The sequence below is a fragment of the Scyliorhinus canicula genome, chromosome 11 (assembly GCF_902713615.1).
Source record: "Scyliorhinus canicula chromosome 11, sScyCan1.1, whole genome shotgun sequence".
NCBI lineage: Eukaryota > Metazoa > Chordata > Chondrichthyes > Carcharhiniformes > Scyliorhinidae > Scyliorhinus > Scyliorhinus canicula.
In genome coordinates, this window is record NC_052156.1 from 85,411,994 (window position 1) to 85,427,329 (window position 15,336).

The 15,336-nt window shown below is 47.4% G+C and overlaps 1 protein-coding gene across 1 annotated transcript in view; it reads left to right on the forward strand.

Annotated features, from left to right (window-relative positions):
* The window catches only part of dnah1 (dynein, axonemal, heavy chain 1), a 995,196-nt gene that overhangs the window by 215,101 nt on the left and 764,759 nt on the right, over positions 1-15,336 (forward strand). Inside the window, 2 exon segments of the mRNA XM_038812191.1 lie at positions 4,277-4,502; positions 5,846-5,965. Of these exon segments, the coding sequence (XP_038668119.1) occupies positions 4,277-4,502; positions 5,846-5,965 (346 nt within the window).

Genomic DNA, 15,336 nt, shown 5'->3' on the forward strand with positions numbered 1-15,336 from the left:
CCAGAGAGGATTAACAAAACCTTCAAGGCCTTCTACCAAGAGCTGTACACCTCAGAGCCCCCAACGGGGAAGGCTGGGATGAACCGGTTTCTTGACGGACTGGACATACCAGTTGTGGGAGAGGGCAGAAAACGGGATCTGGAAGCACCACTAGCACTGGGAGAGATCATGGACAGCATTAGCTCCATGCAGGTGGGGAAGGCGCCGGGACCGGACGGATTCCCGGCGGACTTCTACAAAAAATTTGCGACAGCGCTGGCCCCGCACCTGCGGGAGATGTTCACAGACTCGCTAGCTAGGGGCACATTGCCACCCACGTTAGCACAGGCCTCAATCTCGCTGATACCTAAGAAAGACAAAGACCCAACGGAATGTGGGTCATACAGACCCATATCTCTGCTGAATGCAGACGCCAAAATACTGGCCAAAATCCTAGCCAAGAGGCTAGAAGACTGTGTACCTGAGGTGGTCACAGAGGACCAGACGGGCTTTGTCAAAGGTAGACAGCTTACCGCGAACATCAGGCGCCTGCTGAACGTGATAATGACCCCCTCCGGGGAGAGAACACAAGAGGTGATCGTCTCCCTGGACGCAGAAAAGGCCTTCGACAGAGTCGAGTGGAAATACCTCATAGAGGTACTGGAGCGGTTCGGGCTTGGAACAGGGTTCACCGCTTGGGTAAAGCTCCTGTACAACGCTCCCATGGCGAGTGTACAGACCAACAATACCAACTCCCAATACTTCCAGCTGCACAGGGGCACCAGACAAGGATGCCCACTGTCCCCGCTGCTGTTCGCACTAGCAATTGAACCGCTAGCAATCGCGCTCAGGGCAGCAAAAAATTGGAGGGGGATCCGAAGGGGAGGTAGAGAGCACAGAGTCTCACTCTATGCGGATGATCTGCTCCTCTATATCTCGGACCCACAAAGCAGCATGGACGGAATCATCGCGCTCCTGAAAGAGTTTGGAGCCTTCTCGGGCTACAAACTCAACATGAGCAAAAGTGAGATCTTCCCAGTACACCCGCAAGGGGGGGGGGGGGGCAGCACTAAAGGGGCTGCCGTTCAATCAAGCCCGACATAAATTCCGCTACCTGGGGATCCAAATAGCCCATGACTGGAAAGGGATCCACAAATGGAACCTCACCAGCCTGACGGAGGAAGTTAAAAAGGACCTGCAAAGATGGAACACACTCCCGCTCTCCCTCGCGGGGAGAGTTCAGACGATCAAAATGAACGTACTGCCCAGGTTCCTCTTCCTGTTTAGATCCATTCCGATCTACATCCCCAAGGCCTTTTTCAAAGCGCTGGACAAACTCATCATGGCGTTCGTATGGGGGGGTAAAAATGCTAGGATCCCAAAGAAGGTCTTACAAAAAACAAAACCAGGGGAGGGCTAGCCCTCCCGAATCTACAATTCTACCACTGGGCAGCAACAGCCGAGCGAGTAAGGGGATGGATCCAGGAGCCAGAGGCTGAGTGGGTGCGTGCGGAGGAGGCCTCCTGCATGGGAACCTCCCTCCGGGCCCTCGCCACGGCAGCACTCCCATCTCCACCCAAAAAACACTCCAGCAGCCCAGTGGTGACAGCCACCCTCCAATCCTGGAACCAACTGCGGCAGCAACTTGGCCTGACCAAAATGTCGAACAGGGCTCCCATCTGCAACAACCATAGGTTCACACCAGCACTGACTGACGCCACCTTCAAAAGGTGGAGGCAGGACGGGGGGACACTGACAGTCAGGGACCTATACACGGACGACAGGATCGCAACACTGGACGAACTGACAGAGAAATTTCAGCTAGCTGGGGGGAACGAGCTACGGTACCTGCAGCTCAAAAACTTCCTACGAAAGGAGACAAGGACGTACCCACAACCGCCACGACAGACACTACTGGAAGACCTACTGGACGCAAGTATCCTAGAGAAAGGGAACTGTAGTGACATGTATGACCGACTGGTAGATAGGGACGACACCGTACTGGACGCAACAAGAAGGAAATGGGAGGACGACCTGGGGATGGAGATAGGGTGGGGACTCTGGAGCGAAGCACTGCATAGGGTCAACTCCACCTCCACGTGCGCAAGGCTCAGCCTGACGCAACTAAAAGTGGTACATAGAGCCCACTTAACAAGAACCCGTATGAGTAGGTTCTTCCCGGAGGTGGAAGACAGATGTGAACGGTGCCAAAGAGGCCCGGCCAACCACGCCCACATGTTCTGGTCTTGCCCCAGACTCGTGGAGTACTGGACAGCCTTCTTCGAGGTTATGTCCAAAGTGGTGGGAGTGAGGGTGGAGCCATGCCCGATAGTGGCGGTCTTCGGGGTTTCAGAACAGCCAGATCTATTCCTGGGGAGGAGGGCGGACGCCCTTGCCTTTGCCTCCCTGATCGCCCGCCGTAGAATCCTGTTTGGCTGGCGGTCAGCAGCACCGCCCAGAGCTGCGGACTGGCTGTCCGACCTCTCGGAATCTCTCCAAATGGAGAAAATCAAATTTGCCATCCGAGGGTCGGACGACGGCTTCCACAGAACGTGGGAGCCATTCATGCAACTGTTCCGGGACCTATTTGTGGCCAATGTACAAGACGAAGAATAGTCGGGGGAAGGTAGCGGGGGGGGGGGGGGGGGGGGGGCTACAGGTTCGGTACGGGGGTTCGATGGCTAGCTAAGGCCCAAAACCAAACTAAATAAACATGTTGAGGGGGGGGGGGGGGGGGGGGCGGGCGCAGTTACTACTACGAAGATGCTTACCTGTAAATATGTATGTTAATTTTTGCGTGTTTGTTTGTCTTTTTTTGTTCTTTTTCTCTCCTAACAATTTGTAATTTGTTCAATATAAAATATGAAAACTGAATAAAAACATTTATAAAAAAAAAAATTCTGCTCCTCTATCTTTATGAACTTATGTGCTGCAGTATTGAGGGAAGGTACCATGCAGAGGCCTGTACTTCTCTTTTCAAGGCAGCAAAGAGGTTCTTTCTCTCAGTTTTTAATTTAGCAGTTTGTGAATTACAAGGGGAGATTATATTATAAGAACATAAGAACTAGGAGCAGGAGTAGGCCATCTGGCCCCTCGAGCCTGCTCCGCCATTCAATGAGATCATGGCTGATCTTTTGTGGACTCAGCTCCACTTTCCGGCCAGAACACCATAACCCTTAATCCCTTTAAGGATGTGAAGATTTTTATTTCACTTTTGATCTTTTATTTTTCATTCATTATACAATTAATTTGCCTCCTTTTGCTGGTTAAGTCAATGTTAGAGAGTAAATCTATACTATGGACCATTTTCAGCTTCCAAAGCTCCTGCACCCCGAACGAGAGCTGGAAATTACAGTTAATTTTCAACCTTCTGGGAGGGAGTTTTTAAAATGGATTTCATTAATTGGGTGCATTGCATTGTAATTCGCAAAATTTAGTTACAGGGTTCCATAATACACTATTAAATAGCCTTAAAGTACAAAGAATTGGACAGTCTGTAATTGAGGGATGTGATTTGACTTGTTGCTTGATCTTCTCATCCTTGACTTTATTTTTAAAGAAATGTCTATGCATCCAACACCTTTCAATGATTGAGTGGAATACACCATGTGAAGAATTGCAAACATGGCCCCTCATCATGCTACCCACATATATAATGAATTGGAGTACTAATATGCTATGTTACTTCTGGTTGTCTGTCCATTGTGTTCTGCACCAACTGTAGGTTCCCACTCAAGCCTCACACTTGAGATTCTTGAGCTATTTACTAGAGAAAGGTAGCTAAGGATGTTTCCTATTCCTTAAATTTTGTTTTTAATCTTTAGAGTAGCTTCTCATAGGTCGATTGCAGCCAATGCTGAAGTGTCCCACCTACCCTTTATGAGAATACCCTTCCCACCCAATTCTAATGCTTCCACTGGATACCAACCCAATGTTCAGAGCCACTGCTCCACTCACCAAGGATGTTTGGACTGTCGTCCAAACCCAATCCTTATGATGCAGAGGTGGGAATATTATCCCTGAGTCATGCTCTAAACATGAGTCTGCCACTGAATGTCAATTCCGTATTTCAAGACCATATTTTCAAGTCTTTATTCACTGGGGCTGTCTGAAGTGGGACCCAACCTATCACTTGCTGATTTAGAGGTGGGAACGTTACCACATTACCAAATGCTGCTGTATTACATAAACAAAATTAAGATCCACAGTACATGCTTTGATTTATAAAGCATCCTGGATTAAAGAGTTTAAATTTCTAATCTCTGTACTTTTTAATTGTTTATGTTACAAACTGTAGAGCCTTTAGCAATCTTGATCCAACAGTTCATGAGGTGAAATTAGAAGTGGAGCGGCATTTGAAGAAGAAAGATCACATGGAGAACACAATTCCTAGTATGATCACCATTGGACCCTTCACTATCAGTGTGGAATCATTGCGGACCAACCTTTCCAAAAAATGCAGCAACTTAGCCCAGTCTGTATTGAAAATGTTTTCCAAAAAGCTTGAGGTACAAGTGGAAGAGGTAAGTTTTTAAAAATCAGACTTTAATTTGTTGTGGTACCCAACAACTGTTGCCCAATAGTCTGGTTTATTGAACCACCTGTGTTCTAACTCTATATGATGTACATATGAATAAATTCCCAGATGTTCTGATGTTCCTTTGCTTTTAAATGCAACGGGCGGCACGGCACCACAGTGGTTAGGACTGTTGCTTCACAGCTCCAGGATCCCAGGTTCGATTCCCGGCTTGGTTCACTGTCTGTGCGGAGTCTGCACGTTCTCCCCGTGTCTGCGTGGATTTCCTCTGGGTGCTCCGGTTTCCTCTCACAAATCCTGAAAGTCGCGCATGTTAGGTGAATTGGACACTCTGAATTCTCCCTCTGTGTACGTGAACATGCAATGTAATTTTTAAAAATCAGAGTCCGTTATGGGCAGGGTTAGCAGGGTCATTCCTGGCGCTTGTAATGTGTTTGTGTCCTCGTTTGTGGGAACCAGTGCGAAATGGTGCCTGACTGGGGTCTCCTCGGCAAGGCTGGTAGATGTCAGGTGGCCGTTCGATCCGGCATAGACATAGTTAAGTGAGCTTTAAGCTCATTTAACTATGCAAGCCTGGGTGGGGTTCCAGATCGTGACATCTTGCGAGATCTGGGTAGATCTCACGAGGAGTACCGATCATCAGAAATCCTCTCCCGGGATCTACCGACCACGTCCCATCCCGATCCCGGCGGGAGGCAGCTGGTAAATCATACCCTAATCAGAGTTTGCATAGCTCCAACATAAAATAGCAGATACCTCAGAATGTGTTACAAGTTCTACTTTAAGGAGGTTGGGTTAGTTTACATATGGAAAAATGAATGTCAGAGGAGATAAGGATGACTATAACCAAGTATTATGTGAGAAAGAATGTCCAGTGGATGTACTTTCTATTCAAAATACTCCTCCAATTGGAATGACATTTTTCGAATGAGAGAGGCCCCATTTCCCTTTCGGTTGGGCATTAAAGATCCCATGGGACTTAATTGGCCGTGAAATGCTTTGGGATATTCTGAGGAAATTAAAGGTTCTATATAAATGCAAGTTCTTTCTTTATTTCTCCCTCATCAATGACTAAAATCCATACACAGCAGACTTATTCTAGAAGTGAGATGCTTCTCCGTGGAGGGTGGTGGTGGAAGCAAAATTGGAATCAACTTGCATAATCCTTATGCATCTCCATGGTGCTTTTGGTGGAAGCCTGATAGCAACGTTGTCTTGCAGTTAGCTCAATATAGAAGAGATATTAAGAAAACAGGAAAATTGGAAGGATAATTATTAAAAGATTATTTGACTTCTGTGTGATGATTCAATGCGATTTCTATCTTTTAGATCAATGATGATTTTAAAATGATCAATAGAAAATTGTTTGACAAGCCTAATACTATTGAAGAATTGACAGAGCACCGGGAATGGATGAAGAAAATTCCTGAAATGCTGAAAGCAAATGAGGTATGGTTATATAAAAACGTTGGATAAGAAAAGACCATTCAATCCATCAAGTGCCTTTCTTACATGCACAATTATGGATTATGCTTTGAGAGAAAATGCAGCATCATATTTCTTGATCCAAATAACTATTGAAGAAAATCACAGAATATTAACCCACTATTGCACCTCCTATTTGTTGTGGACTGGCTAACTGTAGCCCCAATCGCAGACAGCAAATGTAGTTTTGTTCCTTCTAACCTCTATCCCTGCAGCACATGAGATATTAAGGGTCCACTATGGTTCCAGACTAGACCCCAACAGTGGCAAAGATATTGGACAGAAACCTCAATATTTAATTTTAATTTTATAAGACTATGAGGAAAGAGTACCTCACTAAGGAGCAATTTCATGCAAAATAATGATATGGTATATTAAAACAAACTTTATTACTGACAGTATTAAAATATCTTTGACATCACACCAGAAACTAGTTTACAATTCACCCTTAACAACTCTAACTAATATAATGACACAATAACCCTTAACTTTATTTTCACTCCAATAACAAAACCATCTCAGATCCCAACCCAATTTTGAGTACAGTTAGCACTCAGAAATACTGACTGTAAAGAGTGTCTTGGATACTCCACTTTGAGAAAGAGAGATCTTTTAAGATTGCTTGAAAGAAAGAGACGAGACTCCCTGTCAGAATAATGCAGAATATCTCAGCTCACCTTCCAGCCACAATCTAACTCTGAAAACCTCCACCTGACTGCTTCAATCCCTGGCTTCTCCCATTAACTACATCATCTTGCTAAGCTGAACACAATGTCTCTAACTACTCCGCAGAGAACCTTTTTAATATAAATAAATGTCATTAGCCCAAATGTTTAAGATGCATTAATTGCACCTCTGGTTCCAAAAAGCCGAGCTGCCTAGAAAACCAAGATTTTTAAAACACTACTGCAGCAGTCATACACACACTAACCCAGGTTTTTATCCCTTACTCTACCAAATACATGTTTTTTCTGAAATTCCTACATTTATCACAGGCCTTGAAAGGATCAAGGTTGTACAACATGTAGGAGTGAGTAACAAAGAGGGGTGAGAGAAAGAGAAAAGCCATGACTGGAAAGCTGGAAAGTTTTCTTTTCCTGAGCTTGTTGGCTTGAACTTGTCCAATGCTTATAGTTCACGAACTAGTGCACATATATCCAACATGCTTTGGCAGCACAGTCATATACAGGACACTTTCAATTAAGAGGATATAAAGTAATCATCCTCATATATGGTTATATCACCAAATTGATAAGCTTATTCAATTCTACCTTAAAGGCGTTGGCCAGGCCTGTATTATGGAAATGGAAATAGGCTAGTTATTTTGTCGCTTATGAGGCATTTAAAAACATTTTTGTTTAAATGTTATCAAAATAAATCTTTTCATGAAAACCATCTTAACTGTATTAAAACGTGTCTCAAATGATTAGTTTATTCATCAGGGAGTACATTTTAATAAATTAGTGATTCCAGAGAAAAATCTCAAATGATATTTTGACAAATCCAGCAAACCCAAATTGCAGCTAATTGGCTATAATGGCATTGGATGAGTTTCAAAGGCTCAACAAAATTGCTTGAACAAGCTTCAAGCCAACTTGCATGCATCAAAGAGGGACATTGAGATAACAACTACAATGACAAAGGAGGATCACTAATAGATCGCCGCGTGGAGCAAGAGTTTCCCTGGTAACGGGCAGAGGCCCTCCCAGCTGGGATTTGTTAACTCAGCCCTTTCAATGCCAGGCCGAACCTGTGCCAACAGTTCTGTTAGCCCCGAGCTGGGACTCTGTTGCTGTATGCCACTGTAATGGCTTTACTTTTGAGTTATAAATAAACAACGTTAATCTTCCTGCCCGTGTCTTCAGGATTGGTGACGAGGAGCAAGGATAAGATTCTGGGCAGCCTAACAAGAATCTAAGAATCTAACAAGAATTTATCTAGGGCGATGCAGTGGTTAGCATTGTTGCCTCATAGCAGCAGGGACCGGAGTTCAATTTTGGCCAATGGTAACTGTGTGTGTGGGGTTTGCACTTTCTCCCAATGTCTGCTTGGGCTTCCTCCAGGTGCTCCAGTTTCCTCCCATAGTCCAAAGATGTGCAGGTTCGGTGGATTGGCCATGCTAAAATTGCCTCTTAATATCCAAAGATGTGCAGGTTAGGTGGAGTTGCAGGGATAGGGCATGGTCGTGGGCCTAATTAGGGGAGGGCTCTTTCAGGGGGCCGGTGCAGACTCGATGGGCTGAAAGGTCTCCTGTGCTGTAGGAATTCTATGATCTTCAATGAACCTTGCCATAAGTCAAGTCTGGTAAGAAAAGACGGGAAAAATCCCAAAATGCTGCAATTTGGCAAGCTAGAGCCAATTGATGCAGGCGTGGAAGATTGCCCCAGTATGCCGAAAGAATGCAATATTTCTTTGGGACAAACGGCACAGAAGGTGAAGACCGACAATAGGTGATTCTCCTGACCACTTGCAGAGCCCCAACATTCAGCATAATTAAAAACCTGACCTACCAGCAGCCCTGGATTTGAATTCCTTTAACTAATAGACTGAGTAGCGAACCACTATGATCCAAAACAATCTGTGATATTGCAATGTTATAAATTCATCACGGCTGGAAGAACCTCCGGGGAATCAGCAACAGAATTCCTGACAAGACTTCGGAAACTGGCGGAATACTGAATATGGGTCATCTTTCCCAGAGATGCTTCAGGGACAACTAGTATGTGGGAAAAATCATGTCGCAACCCAGAGGAAGCTGTTGGCAGGACCTACTCTGGACCTTAAAGAAGCCATAGAATTGGCATTATCCCATGAAAATGCTGAGACAGGGGCCTAGGAGTTCCAGAGTTACATGAATTTCTCCCCATAAAGGAGAACTGATTTCTCCATGGATAGCGCTCACATGTCCTTCCCGCCAACAAGTCAACAATCAGACACGAGAGATAAGGAGCTGGGTTGACGGCACAGAGTCACCAGAAACAGATGGAGGATTGTGGAGAGCAAAGTTGCTGCGCCTGTGGTTGTAGGGCAAGCCCAAGGCAAGGCTGCCAGAAGTCATAGCCACTTCAGGCCAGGGCTTTGCAAATCAACTAGTCAATGCAATTAAATTGCATCACTGCCCTCAAAGTGTCCCCAATCTGGAACAAACTCCACGTCAATGGTCACTCCCTGGACATGGAAGAAGACATAGGAGTTGCCATCTCCATTATAGGGGAACAGACTGTCAGGAAACTGAGTGGGCATTTTACCCCTGGGCCTGTTGGATACGAGGGTCAGGTTGGTCACGTACACAGGGGAGCCATTATGCATAGTAAAAACCACCTGTTGTGCTCTCCATGCCACTCTGGATTTTTGTTTAACCAAGAGGTGTGTGGGGTGTTGGGGGGGAGGGGGGGGGGGGGGGAAGGGGGGGGGGGGGCAACCTAGGCAACCTAGTTAACCTAGTTGCAAGACCTGGGATGAACTTTCCATAGTAGTTTACGAACCTTAGGAAGGAATGCAGTTCATCATGTTCTCAGGTGTAGTGATTTTCTGGATAGCCTTCACTTTTACCACGATAGAGTGTAACCCAGCCACACAGTAGCCTAGATAAACTACCTCCTTCATGTGGTACACACATTTTTCTCTTCGTAGGCGAACGTCCGTCTCCAAGAAGAGTCTCCAAACACCTCAGCTAAATTGCTCAGGTGTACTTGTTCTGAAGTCCCACTTCAGGAAAATAGCACAAACTGACGATATGCCAAATGGCAGCCTGGTATATTCATAAAGGTCCCTATGAGTATTGATAGTGACATATTTCCATGAATTTGGGTTCAACTCGAGCTGTGATGCGCATGCATGGCTCATGTCTAATTTTGTGAACGAATGACCACCAGCCAGCTTTGTGTATAAATCTTCAATGGGAGGCATTGGGTATCCATCCAACCTAGAAGCCCTATTTACTGTCAGCTTGTAGTCACCACAGAGCCTCACTGTCTTGCCCAATTTAAGCATGGGGACCACTGGCGCTGTCCAATTAGCGAATCGAACTGGCCGGATAATAGCGAGGCCCTCTAGTCAGCTTAATTCAGCATCAACCTTTTCTACTAGCGCATAAGGAACCGGGCGGGCCCTGGAATATTTTGGCTGTGTGTCCGGATCCATCTCCATCTTCATCATGGCTCCCTTAATTTTCCCTAATCCTGGCTGTCATAGAGCATAATCCAGCATGTCATAGAGGCCTCCTGGATCCCATCTGGAAAATTTGTTGCCAGTTCAGGTGGAGGCGCTGCAACCAGTCGCGACCTAACAGGCTGGGGCGAAGTAACTGATGAGACCATCAATTCACGCGACACGTGGTTAGAAGCGAACAGTGGTTTTAATCGTCTTACAGAGCCTGCCTGTGATGAGAAGAACTCTTGATGAACTGGCAGGCAGGCTCACAACAGCAACCTTTATACTTCTGGTTAGGGGGAGGAGCCATGGGCGGAGCCAAGGGTGGAGCTCAGTACAAGCTCCTCATCTCCCCCTATGGGTAGAGCCGCGCAACTACACATGCTCTGATACAAGGTACAGGCTCAACACATGTTGTACAATACAGTGTGGATTATTAGTGTTTATAATTCACCACAGTAACTTCACCACAATCAGTGGGAGTCTTACTGACTCTTGTCTATAAATCACTGGGGTTATCATGGTCGATGCAAATCTCACCTCCATTATCTGCAAATTGAATCTCAGATTTTATGCTATCGAGTATCTGCCATGCAGTGACAAAAACTGCAGCACCTGTATCGAGTTCTATCTGTAAAGGGTGACCGTTGATTCTCCTAGTGATCCTGATGGGGACCACTCTGGGTGCCACAATGCAATTAAACTGCATACATTCCCCATCCTGCAGGTCAGTGTGAAAGGTACAGGCCCTGGGCTGGTGCCTCCCTCTTTTTTCGCGGTGTGACTGCTGGCTACTCTGGGATTTGCATTCCCTTTGGTTCCTACGTCCGCACTTCTACTGACTCAGGGAGGTATCACGCCTGGGTGCCTTGGTCCGAGACCAACGGACCGGGCCCCTTTGGTAATTGGCCCAGGGTGGTGATTCCATCCCAGGGGGTGCGCTCACCGGGAGGGGGCGTGCCCAACAGCGTTCACCTCCATACCCTGGAGATCTTGCACCCCCTTTTCGGCGCTTTTCCACGACAGCAAAATCTGCACGGCCTGTTGCAGGTCTAAAGATGGCTCAGCCAATGATTTCCTTTGGGTTGCCATATTACTGACGCCATAGACGTGACGGTCTCATAGCATCTCCAAGAGTGAAGTGCCATACTCACAAAACTCGGCTAGTTAGGAACTTGGTCACTGACTCTCCTGGGGTCTTCGCCGTCTTAAAATGGTATCCCTGCACAATGACTGATGGCCTGGGGTTATAATTGGCACCAGCTCTTCAAAAGTCTTGGTGGCTGAGGCTGCAGGATACTTCAGGCTTTTTATCACCCTATAAATGTGGGCCCCACAGGCAGTTAAAAGTAATAAAATCTGTCAGTCGTCACAGGTGATAGCATCTGCCTGTAAAAAGTAGCGCATACGTTCAGAGTACTGCTTCCAATACTCAATGCCAGCATCAAAAGTCTCCAACTTCCGAATAATGGCATCTTGGAAAAAGAAATTCCAATCTTAGTCTTGTATTGCAGAGGAGGTGGTTGTTCGTCCTATGGCAGCCACGTCGACAGTAGCTCCACTTTTATTCTCATGGCCTGTTCAGTGACCACAGACGAGGTGAGTGGATAAGAGAAACTAATTTTATTACAAAGTAATGGTATGTACAATATTCTTCAGATCGCAGTGGGGTCTAATGTGTCGGTAACAAACTTGGCCTTTATATCACAGGTTATTAGAGTTCCATGGTCTCTCTGCCCCTCAGCGGGAGAGGTCATACTCAATGAGGCTCACTGGCAGATAATTGCTTCTATCCTTTAGTTCTTGTGCAGGTTAGAAATGGATTAATTTAAGGCACCAAAATTACATAAACTATGGGCGCGATTCTCCGCCCCCCACAATGGGTCGGAGAATAGCGGGAGGGCCTTCCCGACATTTTTCCCGACCTCCCGCTATTCTCTTCCCCCCCCCCCCATTTTTTACGGCGAGCAGCGATTCTCCCCTAGCCGATGGGCCGATTTCCCAGGCCTTTACGGCCGTTTTCACGAACTCCAACACACCTGCTCTCACCGTTCGTGAAAACGGCCGCAAAGTGCCATTCTGGAGAACCATGCCACCGATTGGCACGGCCGCACCACGGCCGTGCCAAGGGTGGCATGGGCCCGCGATCGGTGCCCACCAATCGCGGGCAGCGGGTCCGAACCCCGCGCACTCTTTGTTCCTCCGCCGCCCCGCTGGATCAGTCCGCGGGGCGGCTGAGGGGCATAACAGCCCGTGCATGCGCGGGTTTCACACATATGCGTGATGACATCATCCGCGCATGCGCGGATTGGAGCCGTCCAATCCGCGCATGCGCGGCTGACGTCATCGTTTGCGTCAGCCGCCGTTACCCTTTGGCACCGAGGTTCACGGGGCCCTGCTGCTAGCCCCGACCAGGGAGCAGAATCGGGTCCCGGGAGGGGGCGCGGAGGCTGCCGTGTATGTTTCATGAAGATTCCAGGTATCTTTCTTGCCTCAAATTACATATTTTCATATTTGGCTTTTGTGAACAGTAAAGCTTATTTTGAAGACATCTGCTTAATTCGGTGAATTTAGGCTTCCATGGTGGCATGTAGAGAGGAAGACGCACGTTGGGTGGCTCCTGCTCAAGGCTTGTTTATCAGAGTTTTAATGTCCAGTCCTGGGGCAATTGGTGAATGATTGGGTGTAGGAAGGTATTAAGAAAGCAAAGAATTTCAAAGAGTCAAAGGAAAACAGTCATGAAGAAGGGAGGGAGTGAGGATACACGGTCAGGTGAGATGGCCAGCCCGGGAACTGGCAAGATGGCAGAGGCTGGGCTGCTGGATGGGGCTGCACTGCTTACGGCAGAGAAGGTGACTGAGATGACTGAGATGAGATGACTGAGGTGACTGAGGTGACTAAAGGGGCAGCAGGGTAGCATGGTGGTTAGCATAAATGCTTCACAGCTCCAGGGTCCCAGGTTCGATTCCCGGCTGGGTCACTGTCTGTGTGGAGTCTGCACATCCTCCCCGTGTGTGCGTGGATTTCCTCCGGGTGCTCCGGTTTCCTCCCACAGTCCAAAGATGTGCGGGTTAGGTGGATTGGCCATGCTAAAATTGCCCGTAGTGTCCTAATAAAAGTAAGGTTAAGGGGGGGGTTGTTGGGTTACGGGTATAGGGTGGATACGTGGGTTTGAGTAGGGTGATCATGGCTCGGCACAACATTGAGGGCCGAAGGGCCTGTTCTGTGCTGTACTGTTCTATGTTCTATGATGTCCTCGGAGTTGGAGAAGCAGTTTGCGAAACATATGTAGGTGCTGAGAAAGGAGATGGCGGTGGCATTGAAGGGGTTGGTGGAGGAGGCAATTGCTTCAGTGAGAGTGGCTATGACGAAGACATTGGCCGAGGTGAGGAAGCAGGGCAAAAAGAAGAAGGGAGTGGAGGAGGCCTTGTCGCAGCTCAGCTCACCTAAATGGGGGAATGAGGAGGGTAGTCGAGGGCAATAAGGGGCTGCAAGCAAAGTTGGAGGACTTGGAGAACCGCTCAAGGCGGCAAAATTTGATGATTGTGGACCTGCCCGAGGGGATGGAGGGCCCAAACCGATGGAGTATTTTGCCAAGATGTTGACGGAACTGATGGGGGAGGGAGAGGAACCCTCTCTGTATGAACTCGACCGAGCTCATCGGTCACTGAGGTCTACGCCGATGTTGAACGAGTCGCTAAAGGCAATGATCATCTGTGTTCTCTTGAACTGGTAAAGCAGCAGCGGGAGGTGCAGTGCGCTGGTGCTGGGGTTCGCGTTTATCAGGACTTGACGGTGGAACTGGCAAGGAGGCCAGCGGCTTTTGGCCGAGTGGAGATGGCATTGTACAACAGTGAGGTGCGGTTTGGAGTGGTGTATCCAGCAAAGCTGAGGGTGACTTACAACCCCAGAGACTTCTATTTGAGACGCTGGAGGCATTTGTGAAGGCAGAAAGTTTGGGGTAGAAGTGAAGAATAGGACTGAAAGAGGAGTTAGGAAAGTGTATATATGTAGTTTTGACTTATGTTTTACTTCATGTTTTACTTCAAGGTGGGGGCAGCGCGGTAACACAGTGATTAGCACAGTTTTTCCACAGCCACTGTCTGTGAGGAGTCTGCACGTTCTCCCCGTGTGTGCGTGGGTTTCCTCCGGGTGCTCTGGTTTCCTCCCACAGTCCAAAGATGTGCAGGTTAGGTGGATTGGTCATGATAAATTGCCCTTGGTGTCCAAAAAAGGTTAGCTGGGGTTACTGGGTTACGGGGATAGGGTGGAGGTGTGGACTTAAGTGGGGTGCTCTTTCCAAGAGCCGGTGCAGATTTGAAGGGCCGAACGGCCCCCTTCTTCACTGTAAATTCTATGATTCTATGATTCATGATGTTATGGATAGATAGAATTTACAGTGTAAAAGGAGGCCATTCGGCCCATCGAGTCTGCACCGGCTCTTGGAAAGAGCACCCTATCCCAAGGTCAACACCTCCACCCTTTCCCCATAACCCAGTAACCCCACCCAACATGAAGGGCAATTTTGGACACTAAGGGCAATTTATCATGGCCAATCCACCTAACTTGCACATCTTTGGACTGTGGGAGGAAACCGGAACACCCGGAGGAATCCCACGCACACACGGGGAGGATGTGCAGATTCCGTACAGACAGTGACCCAAGCCGGAATCGAACCTGGGACCCTGGAGCTGTGAAGCGATTGTGCTATCCACAATGCTACTGTGCTGGACTGGAGGTTAAGTTTTTTTTATTGATCTTGTAGCGACGTTATTTTCTGAGATGTGTATGTTTGATTGTTTTCCTGGGACTGGGTGGGAGGGAAGGCCTGGGCAGGGGTCCCCGCACTAGCAAATTTAAATCGGCTAGTGAAATTTGATAGCATTGTGAGCCTCACATCAATGGAAAAGTGAGGCGTGGTGGGGGGAGATGCTGCAGACATTGGAGCCTTCATGCAGGTTTCGATGTGGGTAGGAGGTGTGAAAAGGGTGAGTGTATCATTCATGAAGGCAATGCAAGGGTTAATGAGGTATATATGGACAAGCTTATGGGACAGAGGAAGGTCAGAAGGTGGTAGCAGAAGGAGGAGATTAGATCAGAGCTGAAGGAGATAAGATTCAAAGTGTATTGCAGAGCTATTTAAGATATAGTTATAGTTAGTAGATAGAGATAGTGTTAATGAG